This window comes from Aricia agestis, chromosome 7 (assembly GCF_905147365.1).
Source record: "Aricia agestis chromosome 7, ilAriAges1.1, whole genome shotgun sequence".
NCBI lineage: Eukaryota > Metazoa > Arthropoda > Insecta > Lepidoptera > Lycaenidae > Aricia > Aricia agestis.
Window position 1 is genome coordinate 12,119,417 of NC_056412.1, and position 13,061 is coordinate 12,132,477.

General features: G+C 34.0%; 1 protein-coding gene and 1 long non-coding RNA gene across 2 annotated transcripts in view; both read left to right on the forward strand.

The window, feature by feature from the left end:
• The first annotated feature begins 987 nt into the window (after positions 1 to 987).
• LOC121728720 (proton channel OtopLc-like) overlaps positions 988 to 13,061 on the forward strand; it is a 31,639-nt gene continuing 19,565 nt past the window's right edge. Inside the window, exons 1-2 of the mRNA XM_042116960.1 lie at positions 988 to 1,152; positions 1,602 to 1,791. Coding sequence (XP_041972894.1) covers positions 988 to 1,152; positions 1,602 to 1,791 — 355 coding nt within the window. The remainder of the gene's footprint in view (positions 1,153 to 1,601; positions 1,792 to 13,061) is intronic.
• On the forward strand, positions 4,872 to 5,492 carry LOC121728721. The gene is made up of 2 exons (XR_006035858.1): positions 4,872 to 5,408; positions 5,447 to 5,492. It is a non-coding gene; the product is annotated as an uncharacterized LOC121728721 (long non-coding RNA).

Below are 13,061 nucleotides of genomic sequence, written 5' to 3' on the forward strand. Positions count from 1 at the left end.
CTATTTATAGGACAATGTTACTTTTAAATTATACAAATTTACTATTAACCTACCAATATACAAAAAATCTGCTGGTTAGGGTTCTGTAATCAACAAAACTTGGTTGACTATAACGGTAACCAGCAGATTTTTTATTTATATAATTTAAAAGTAACATTGTCCTACAAATAGAATAATCCATATTTTAGGACCATCAAATCAAAGTATGAAATCCTTTCTATCTCTGTTAGCTACCACTTTCCAGATTTTTCGCAGATAAAAAAGTTGTTTGTCTTATATTTTATTAATTATTATAAGCTACTCACAAAAAAATAGCTTATTAGTAATCACAAAAAAATTTGTTCTAGGGCTCCCTCGCTATAATAAATTTTATTATGGGTAGGTCTCGGGTATTACGATTATGTAATGTATACTTAAAAATCTATCAATTAATAAATTATAGAAAAATCCTTACTAATAATATTATATCTGCAAAAGTGTGTCTGTCTGTTTGTTACCTCTTCACCCCCAAACCACTTAACCTGTTTTGCTGAAATTTGGTATGGAGATAATTTGAAATTAACTCCTTTTTGGAAGTCGGTTAAAAATTACCTCGTCACGCCCACACCGCTGAACCGATTTTTTCGAAATTTGGTATGGAGATACTTTGAGTCCATAGGATACTTTTTAACCCGAAAAAATGTACGGTTTTTTGCGCAACGGAGTTGCAGGCGTCATTTAGTTAAAAATATGAAATCTGTTTAGAAAAACTAGGACTAATGTTGTGCGAATGTTACTCATAAAATAAAAGGAAGTGAAGACATAAGATAATTACGTTTTTATAATAGATATGTGTAATGTCTTATCAAAGATAATTGGACTTATTTTTACGTTTCATATGCCATATTTAATCGCAATACTGATTTCACCTTGTTTACACAAAGACGGATTACGCTACTGCAGAAGTCAAGTACAGAATAAAGTAAAAAATAGTAATTATTAGTCAAAATGGCTGAAAATAGAGATCCTAGAAAAGAAATGTTGAAAGAAATCGTGAATAGAAAGAACATGGGAGACAAGAAGTTCCATTCTGAAACCTCGCTGCAGCATTTTGGAGAGATTGTGGACGATGATGATGATGATGATGTATCTGACAGTGGAAAAGATCCAGGGGTAAGTAAGTTTTTATTACATAAACGCAAAGCATGCTTTTACAAGAGCTCCTTTAAGGTTAAACATTTTGATATGATTCCTGTAAATAAAAATTAAAGTATTTAAGGGTTCAATGACTTATTTATGATACAACTGATAAATCCACGACCATAATGTCAAATATTTTTTTCGGTAGACCGATGGGACGGTGTTTTAATATATAGATCATTCAATAATACATATGTATTAATTTACTATACTGAAAAACAAAATATATAAAGAGTATGCCACATTTAACTTTGTTTAAAATGCAAATAAGTATGTCGGCTATCACAAGTTATCCATTCTAAAACTAGCTACATGCTACTACAAGTTAAGATCCTCCAAATAATAATTGAATTTTTATATCAAATTCTATCTTCATACTTAACTTGCTTGAATCAAATGCGAGTTAAAACCTCAAATTTTAGGTGACGAACACAGCTCTGCCGTCTACCCCGTCAGTGGAGGAGTACCCAGGGCGGCGGCGGACCATGTCGCAGCCTGGCCCGATGTCTGGCAACCTGCTGACCGCCACAGCAGCACGCGCTGCCCGACGCCGACCCCAGAGGACTGTCAACTACGCTGACGCTGATAAGACTGTAAGTGACAAACCCTCTGGTTAGGAGAGGCAGCACGTGCCGGGCTCTCTAGCCCATCATTCAGTATGATCACCGTCTCTACATATTATAAAAAATATTATCTATACTTATAAATAAAAACATAATAATATGCTCATTGATATTTCCTGTAAAGATTACTATATTATTGTTTTTTGAAGTTAGTTTACTGCGCATTAGTTTTAACATGGGTGTAAGCTACTTATTGTTCGTAGGGCCCGTCCACATGACGTAATTTTTGCGCACTGGCGACGCGTGTTTGGCGAACGAGAGTGCTTGTCTGGACAAACACTCTCGTTCGAGCGCAAATATCGACTGAATAGGGACGCACCGTACGCGGCACCGTGACACGGTGCGGCGCCGTACCGTATCACGGTGGCGGCGTCGTGCCGTAACACGGGGCCGGCGCCGCGCCGTGTCTGATGGGGACGCAGCCTTTCTGATGCACTCGTCTTCTGCGCGTTTTCATCGCGCTTTGGCATATATAAAGTTTAAAACTTTAGGCTTCCTTGCGTTTGCTGAGTGTTCAAATTACGTTTGTATCGATACAAACAAGCGTATAAACCGGCCAAGTGTATGTCGGGTCACGCACAATATAGAGTTCCGTAGTACTAGTTTTTGATAATTTTTGTATGGTCAATGAATGTACATTAATTATAACGTTCATCTCAGTTACGTTCAAAGGAATTTGAATGAGAAGTTCCTTTATACTTCGCCGAATATATTTTTTTAGTTCATCGTCTTTTACTCAATAACTTATGAAGTATTCTTAGCCGTGACAGTTTTTGTTTTAAATTCAGCATATTTCCTACTCCCGTGAATTTTTTCACATTTCCAGAAGCAACCGTTTAGCTGGTAGAAGGGGGGACACTGGACTCTAACGATTTTTTCCGCTTTGAAACTCCAAATTTCACAAACGGATCCCTTAATCGGAAAATGATCTATGAATACTCATAATATTTAAAAAAATATATCTAACGACACCCACACAGTGAGGTGGATGCAAAAAAAAATCATCCCCTCTTGTTATGTAGGGGAGTTACCATTTTTTGCAAGACTTTATATACCTACCATTTTGTCGGCATCTTTGATATGTTCATTCATGCCGTATTACAGCTTTGTAGGTCCTATAGTCTCTGAATAAAACCGCGGACAGACAGACGGACAGACGGACAGACAGACGGACAGACAGACGGACAGACAGACAGACAGACAGACAGATGGACAGATGAACAGACAGACAGACAGACAGACAGACAGACAGACGGACAGACGGACGGACAGACCGAAACTATAACGGTTCCTTGTTGACTACGGAACCCTAAAACGTATTGTGGAATGAAAGCAAAATATTATAACTTCATAATATTTTGTTTAACGAGAAGTATCCACTACTACATTAATTATAACGTTGACAATAATATTTATTTAAGTTCGATAGGAAGGTAAATTTTAACATTTTGTAAAATTTGGTAAGATTTTTAAGGTCTAGAGGTCCCGCACTTTATTAATTCCATAATTATCCATACTATATAATTATTATTAACGACGACCTCTGTTGTTGGGCTATTGGTAGTTCAAGCCGGGGGTCGCGGGTTCGAATCCCGCTGACGGAACAAAAAGTTTTCAAAGTTGTTGTTGTGTATTAAATATGTGTAATGTGTATCATATTATAATAAAAATCTTAAATATATGTATAGTATAAAACTGGTACCCGTAACACAAGTCCTTCAGGTACTTACCACGAGGCTTGACTGACGTGGTGTGAAGCGTCCATAGATATTATTTTATTATTATAATATTATTATTATTAAAGTACTTAATATTATAAAATATGCGAAAGTATGTCTGCCTGTCTGTCTGTTACCTCTTCACGTCCAAACCGCTGAAATTTTGATGAAATTTGGTATGGAGATACTTTGAGTCCCGGGAAAGGACATAGGATAGTTTTTATCCCGGAAAAATATACGATTACCGTGCGACAAAAGACTTTTGACGCAACGGAGTTGCGGGCGTTATCTAGTAAATAAATAAATCATTAATGTCCCCCCAAACTTTGCATTTAACTATAAAATATTTATTTTAATACCATTAGGCAACGCTATGAAGATAAAAAATGTGCAAAGACAGGATTTGATAAAAAATTGCAATAAGTACCTGACGTTTATCAGTAAGTCATTAACTGATTAATACAATTAATGAAATTTAATCTTTGTTATTTATATAAGCATCAGCAAAATCGCGTCAAATATTAGGAGCCACTTAACAGTTTACTAGTGGTGACACGCGGATTCATCATTCATACTTTACTAATCCTTATCAAATGAAACGTGATAAATAATAACAATAACTGTCTTTAACAAAATGAAAGCATCTCTCGGTTTGAAAACAATTTATTACATAAATGAAAAACGTTATACATTAAGGGTGGGTTGCACCAGAGGCGTGGTTAAAGTTAAAGTTATGGTCAAACTTATGGTTATAGTTAATGCTAATTTTACTTTAACCTTAACTTTGACAACAGAATTTGACAGAAGACGTTGCTGGTCCGACAAGGCTTTAAATGATTGTGTGGGCGGGGACGCTGCTGGTAAAGGAGAACTGTCAAAAATGGCGTTTTTGTATGATGACAGCGTTAGTTCCTTTAACGGCCGTTCCCAAAATTCAATCTATATCTGGTTTGACATACAACCGATCGCAGCTAACATTGAATTGACATAAAATATATGTCTCTAATGTCTAATTTGAGCTATTCCTATCTCTAGTAGGGCAAAACCAGAGATAGATCAAATATTGGGAATGGCCGTAAATTTAAAGCCTTGCCGAGCTCTATGGTTATGGTTAAATACAGCGTTCTTTTTTTACTTTAACCAAAGATTTGACATTTTGCATTGTAGTTAAAGTTACAGTTAAAGTAAAGTAAAGTAAGTTGGTGCAACCCACTCTAAGTAACGGAAACGCTGAGATTTTATTTTCGGACATTATTAGAAAGAAATAGGGTAAGTTTTATTAACCTAACATAGAAAAACTATAATTATTAATATTATTTACTATCGTTACGCATATTATGATATCGACGGTTAAAAGGAAATAAGCGCCAAAAAGTGAAATGTTCAGGAGAGTCGTTTTAAGTTTTGAGTTTAAGAAAAACTGACGTATCTCTGTTATTTATTGACGTATCGTGATAATTTAAACAGTTATAAAATGATAAAAAATGTGCCTCGTACCGGTATTGTTAGTTTTAATGATTTGGTGCTATTTAAAGTATTTTTGTCGCTTATAACAATTACTTTAAAATTTTGAATGAGGTAATATGGCATAAGAGACAAATGGCAAAAAAAAATTAGAGAATAAGAAGCCTAAACAATATTCTGATTTCTTATATCGCAAAGTAAAAGGGTATACGAGACTAGACGATTCAGTAAGTGTTATAGGAAAAAAAGGATAACGACTTTTTACAGTGGTCGTTTATTAGTTAATAGAACAGAAGTAACAGTAGACTTTCACAAAAACTAGACTTAAGTGACACACAATGTCATTTGAAAGTGAAGGAAAAGAAGAATAATCAACATCTGGCGACTGGCATTGTGTGAGTCTATGGAAATGTGGTTGAAAAAGGTTGTAGCATAGACTTAACATATACTGTCGTATTATAGGTTTATGGGTTGTAGGGTATAACCGACAGAGTAATATGAAAATAAATTTTGGATGTATAAGGTACAAGCGCCAAAGCTATGATCAATTACGAAATGGAAGAAGCTTTAAACAACAAATTATATTATGGACTTTTCTAATAAAATAATGTCTTCTTGTAAATATAATTTACTTGCACAAACTTTTACAATGAGGTAAGAAGACAAAGACTAAAGGCCATAGATCATAGATCAGTGTTCTCACCTGGCAGAAATATAAAATAAAATAAAATGTGGCCAGTGTTAAATTTTCTTATTCAACACAACGTTTGTAATTTTTGAGAGAATTTCTTAAAATATATAAGCAGCCGAAAGCTGTAGACAAATATTTTTTGCAGGGGTACAAGCACCTTTACAGACAAACTGACCTGAATTTTTGTCGGTTACAAAAAATACTACTAGGAAATTGCTTTTTTTTTTGCTAGGGCATAAACGCCAAAAAACTCATCGTAGAGCAACAGCTATGTCCGCACTGTGCACTTTCATCTCCAATTTTCGTCATCAACTTTCATATTGGCGCATTCAATAATTGAATGCGTCAAGGAACGCAACGCCAATATTGTCATTTTTGAAGTTTTGGATACGGTCAGAGGGCATGCGTCGCGGCCCGCGGGCATGCCTTACCTTCACTGTTGATTGCGCTGTAACGCATGCCCTTGATGAACAGAAAAAGGCACAGTGTGGACAAAGCTTACGAGAGTCAGCGCATTCGAAAGAGTGGGAAATTTTAAGTAAGATGGCATTTAAAATTCATTTTTGACAAAAATGTCGCTTATGTCCTTTTAACTGTCGATATAGTTAAAATATTTATGGTTTGAAAACTGGCAGCTCCATTTTTTCATATATATTTATATAATGATTTAATGTGGATTTAATATATAGATATCAGCGACCACATAACCCAATAGACGCCTAATGTTTTGATTTCTCTTAACAAATTATTGTGTCAATGTGCTAAGGTAAGCGACGCGGGGGGAGAGGTAAGAAATGCATTACGATTGGCCAATTCAAATTCACGGCATGTCATAAATCAGAACTAGTGATGGGAAGTACGAAAAGCGCTTGTCAAAAGAAATAAAAAAAAATAACAGTACATATTTATTTTAAAGTATAGAATGAAGAAAAGCCTTTTATTAATTGTGGCAAGCTTCTAAAAATATACAAAAACGTCTTCGGATTATATTAAAAAAGTTCCTATACTTACCTAAGTATATTTAAAAATATATTTTTTTTTACAAATTATATATATACTTTTTTAAACTTTTAAAGGGCAAAAATTCTGTAATATTAAGTATATGATTTTTGCGAAACTTTTATCGTTTACGCAGCACAATAGAAAAAATCACCCGATTTTGAAACATTCTTCATTGGTGCTCCGCTCCTATTGGTCTTAGCGTGATAATATAATATAGGCTACATAGGATATATAATAAAGCCTTCCTTGATTAATACTGAGAAAAAATTTAAATCGGTCCAGTAGTTTCTGAGATCAAACAACAAACAAACACTTCAGCTTTATATTTATTATTAGTATAGATTATTTGACTTGCTAATTCCGCCACATAATTTCTATAACACAATAAAATTGATGGAAATTTATTTCTAAAAATAGTTGTTCGCCAATAAAACTGCTTGAAGTTTTAGTGGCTAAAAATCTTTACTTGGTTACTTTCTTTACGCTTTCAAGATAAGATTTCATGATTACTTCGCAACGCCGACAAAAAACAACGCTTTGTGCCATCACAAAGCGTTGTTTTTTGTAGATAGTAGTAGTACTAGTAGATGGATGGTTTATCCATATTTCTCTTACTAAAATTGGCAAAAACAGTGTTGGTACTGCAGAGCTCAGTAATCGTCGACAATTTTCGTTGCTATTTTTTTTTAATGAGATAAGAGGCAAACGAGCAAACGGATCACCTGATGGAAAGCAACTTCGGTTACCCATGGACACTCGCAGCATCAGAAGAGCTGCAGGTGCGTTGCCGGCCTTTTAAGAAGGAATAGGGAAGGGTAGGGATGGGAAGGGAAGGCAAGGGAATAGGGTAGGGTAGGGAATAGGGGATTGGGCCTCCGGTAAACTCACTCACTCGGCGAAACACAGCGCAAGCGCTGTTTCACGCCGGTTTTCTGTGAGAACGTGGTATTTCTCCGGTCGAGCCAGCCCATTCGTGCCGAAGCATGGCTCTCCCACGTATAGCTATACGCTATAAATTATAATCATTAATCTGTTGTTTAACAACAGTTCTACTCAAAATGACTTGAGCATATCACGCTTTGTTTCGATTTTCGATAAAAAAAAAATACACCTCTGAAAGATAGTTGGTATCACATCACTAGTGACGCGTGACGATAACGGAAGAAAGGATAAGCATTACTAATTTGTATTTGATAGAAAGGGATATGACTTATGTCAAATGTTTTCGTCATGGATTCAGACCAGTGTAATTTGAGCTCTGAATAAATTGATTCTTGACAGTAAAAAAAATATTTTGTATGAAACGCACGAGATGTACATGGGTCACGGATGTGGTCGATACTAAGACAGATTTCGCTATCATTATCTAAAGTAAGACCTATAAGTCTAACATATTGTCTGAAAGTATTCGCCTTGCATTAGGCGTCTAGAGGCTATGTGGTCGCTGGTAGATATCAATTATTATTTTTTAACAAAAAAATTAAACCGACTCCCAAGTCCCAAGGTAACAACAATATTCTTAAAAATGGTATGATCTAAAAAGTATGAAATAATTCTTATTCTTCGTTAGTGCCTTTTTCGAAATTCGACTTAATCTCAACCGATTTGTATTCAATTTTCTTTCGTTTAGTCTGTATCAGCCCAGAACTAAGATACTTGACGTAGAACTTAGCCGATACCGACTTCAATAGAATGAAAATTAAGTACAGAATTGGTTGGGATCTCAGAACAGGAAAATAAGGTTGGGATAGTCGAATATCGAAAAAGGTACTAACAAAGAATAGGAATTATTTCATACTTTTCATATCCTATATAACAACACAAGAATTTTAAAAATCGGTCCACAAACAGCGAAAAAATCATCAAAAACATAAGTTTCGATGCAAAATATCACGAAAAGTACCAATAATTTGGTCATAATCGGTCATAATATTGTGATGACCCATGGTATAATGTGGTATAATTATAGTTATGATGATGATAATTAATCAAATTGATATAATATTGCCTTATGCTTTCAGTTGTTTAAACAACGCCAAAATCCCCGAACAGGTATCTATAAGGATTCAAAAGTTCTGTTGGGTACCTTCGGAACCAGGGTATATATTATAACCTAGTGCGAAATCTTACTTTTTGGTAGCATATACTTCGAATACTTAAGAAAAAGTCAAAATCACTATATTATGTTTCCATACAAATTTCAAAGAGTCCCCTCGATTCCTCATGGATTCCATCATCAGATCACCACTTTTGTGAATATCGTACCAAATTCGGCTACATCACAAAAATAATTTTGAAAATCGGGGAACAAACGGCTGAGTAATCGTTGAACATACAAAAAATGCATACAGCCGAACGTATTACCTCCTCCTTTTTGGAAATCGGTCAAAAATTATATCTGCCTTTACGTAAAACTTTGACATTAATTAATCTTCATTTGCTATCTGATAATACAACTTGACTAAATGGATAAGCATAAAATTGATAATTACTTAAAATCAAAACATGGAGATTCTTGAACTTTTTGAAGAAATTGACATAACACAGGCAAGGCACTTTTAATATTATATTCTTAGTTACGAACTAAATCCACACTAATATTATAAATGCGAAAGTGTATAATATTATGGTTGTTTGTCTGTCTATACCTCTTTACGCTTAAGCCGCTGAACCGATTTTAATGGAATCTAGAATTTCTTGAGTCCGGGGAAAGGCCATTTATTTATTTAGGACTAGCTGTTGCCCGCGACTTCGTCCGCATGGACTTTAGTTTATAGTTGTTCCCGTACATCAATTGAATAGTTTACGCGCAAATCATAAAAGTATATTGTGTGGGAACCACGCATTTTTCCGGGACAAAAAGCATTCCTTGTCCCGAGATTCAAATTAGTATCTCCATGCCAAATTTCATCAAAATAGATTAAATAGTTTAGGCGAAAATCATAAAAGTTTATTGTGCGGGAACCGTACGTTTTCCGGGACAAAAAGTATCCCTTGTCCTTTCCCGAGACTCAAAGTATCTCAATACCAAAATTCATCAAAATCAAATTAAATAGTTAACGCGCAAATCAGAAAAGTATAGTCCGGAAAAATGAACGGTTACTGCACAAGTTTTTCCGGGACAAAATGTATCCTATATTCGTCTTCGGAACTCAAAGTATCTCTATGCCAAATTTCAGCAAAATCGGTCCAGCCGTTTACGCGTGATGTCGTGACCACGCGAAAATGGATTAATTTTTATATCTTATCTTATCTTATCTTATCTTATATCTTATCTTATTCTTATATTCTTATCTTATCTCTTATCTCTTATATATATATATATATATATATATATATATATATATATAAAAGAAAGTCGTGTTTGTTACAACACTTATAACTCGAGAACGGCTGGACCGATTGCCATAATTTTTGGATTTGTTGGATTTGTTTCCGTCCCGAATAGCAGAATACATCTTAAAAACAATGAAAACTCGATATGTGTAATGAATACTTAATCTTTTCAATAGATGCTGATTTGTTTATTTCATGTCAAACATTTGTTGTCCAATCCTGTCAAATAGTGTAACAACTATTTATTTTTTTGGAGCTCATGGCCTGGTTGCTGAAACATTTAAGCCACAACTTTATTTTTTTCTGAAGACATCATGTGCGCGTTCAGAAATTTATTTTTTGTAAAATTTCTACAAAGTTCAGGTACTGTTATATTTGTTTGTTTTAGACATTAATTTTCGAAAATTATTTATTAATTATTTAATTTTTAATTCCCGAAAATAATACCTAAGATTTATTCTACAGTAAAAACATAAAATCATCGGAAAGGAACGGAATTTAGGGAATAAAAAATCAATTGGTAAAGGTTATAAGATTAAGAAAAAAAATCTACAGGTTAACAAAAGTGTAATTTTCTTTTTATAGGTTGTCTATGATTTTTCTTGATAAGCTATTCATACGTAGTGGTTATATACTCTTTGAGCTATTGTCTATGTCTCGAAAGTTCAGGCACTGTTAAAGGGCCTTCTTATTATATTTCGGATATTGAATTAATACTCGGAGTTTTATTTTTTTTCCCAATCTGCACAACATAGTTTTCAATCATTTTTTTCTGACATGAGTTCGAAGTACTTAATTATTATTTTTTATTCTTATTCTCATTCTGTACCTATGTATGTTTTCATCATCATTCATCATAATAAAATACTTTTTTGTTTCTATCTATATAAATATATATATATATATATATATATATATATATATATATATATATATATATATATATATATATATATATATATTTTTTTTTTTTTTTTATATCTATGGACGCTTCACACCACGTCAGTCTGGCCCCGTGGTAAGTACCTGAAGGACTTGTGTTACAGGTACCAGACAACGGAAATATATTTAATACTTTTATACTATACATATATTTAAGATTTTTTTATTATATGATACACATATTTAATACACATCCATGACCCAGGAACTTTGAAAACTTTTTGTTCCGTCGGCGGGATTCGAACCCGCGACCCCCGGCTTGAGCTACCAACGCGCTCACCACTGAGCCACAGATATTATTTTGTATCATTGTTTTACGTTCATCAAAGCCTAAATTAGTTCAGCTAAAAAGTAACACGACATTCAATTGACTGTTAGGCGGTACGAAGTTCGCCGGGTCAGCTAGTATATTATATAGATAGTTTTTGTTTACGAAAAACGTTTGCAAAACGGAGTTGCGGGCTCTATCTAGTAAAGTCTACATTGTTATAAAGGTTGAAGAACAATGATAATAATTGTTATTATAAGTAAGTATAGATTAATTTGACATAAAGCGACGACAGAGATGATTGTGATGAGAGTTTGTAACCCCCGACCAAAAAGAGGGGTGTTATAAGTTTGACGTGTCTGTCCGTCTGTCTGTCTGTCTGTGTCTGTGGCATCGTAGTATCCAAAGGGTAGACCGATTTCGATCTAGTTTTTTGGTTTAAAAGCTGACATCATGTCGAGAGTGTTCTTAGCTATAGTTCATCATCATCAACCTACTCATTGCTGGAAAATCGCGGTTCGTCAGGTTCGTGATAGGCTGATAAAACTTGCAGTCGTTTGAAGGGTTTTATCTGTTGCATTCTGATTATTAATGATGAAATATACACATTAATGAAAAGTTGACCTGGTACTGCAGCATCACCTGGTAATCAATAGGATACCCAGCTCCTCACCAACTAAGAGCAGAGGTTTCGTGTTTGGGCTCATTTTAATTGATCAAGGTGTGTCGGGGGACCGCTAATGTAGATGTTTGATTTCACATAACATCATACTTTAAGGGTCAGTTTACAGCGACCTGAATCGAGAGAATCAGCGACTAATGGCGATACGAAATGCAAAAGTCGCTACTGTCGTAGTTTACTTGGTTAAAATCAGTAAATATTATTTCATTACTTTTTAAATTTATTCGGCGGGGGTTTTTTAAACTTCTTAATTAAATTCACTCTATAACCACAATCATCTCTGTCGTTGCATGAGGAATATATCGAATTACCAATAACCATGTATACATAAACCTTTTTTCATCAATTATCTTAACGCAGCTCTCAGAAAATATAGTTATATTTAAAAAGAACGCAAAACAAAATCATGCAACCAAAACTTTACTTAATGTTGCTCAGGTAATGTAGAAGTGTAAATAATTGTAAAAGTAGTTTGTAATCCACAAATCCCTTTGTATTTTTGAGCTAAATATATTTTAAATGCCGCCTGAAGTTTAAACAAGTAAATTTGTATATATACGGGCGCAGTGAGTTGTAATGATTTGATGGAAAGTATTGGGTGGATACGACGTAAAAGTGACCATCAGAAAAACCGACGACTTCTTTATTTAATCACTAGAGAAATAAACTTAATATTTAAACCTAGATTTTCACTCCTTAATACTTTCCTAAGAGTTAATTTTTAAGTCTTGAAAATTTGGTATTAGATATAATTCAACAATAAATAAATAATTATTTATACTTACTATCAAATAAAGTTCAGGTAAAGGTAATTTTACCAAGTCTTTTACCGTACTCAGATTACATTTAATGATGATTAAACTCCTATTTAATGAAGAGTTTGACAGATGATGTATCTCCATACATCATCTGTCAAACTCTTATCTGTCAAACTATTAAATGGAAATTTTGACATTTCTCTCTCCAGAGAAATGTCAAAATTTCCATTTAATATTTTATAATAATTAATATAATATTCGTCGCTGAGCGTGGAATTCGACAGTTTGAAAAACACTGAATCCGCAAGTTAAGAAGTAAACATAGGTTTGTAAACAAATAATTATTTATACTATCAAATAAAGTTCAGGTAAAGGTAATTTTACCAATTCTTTTACCG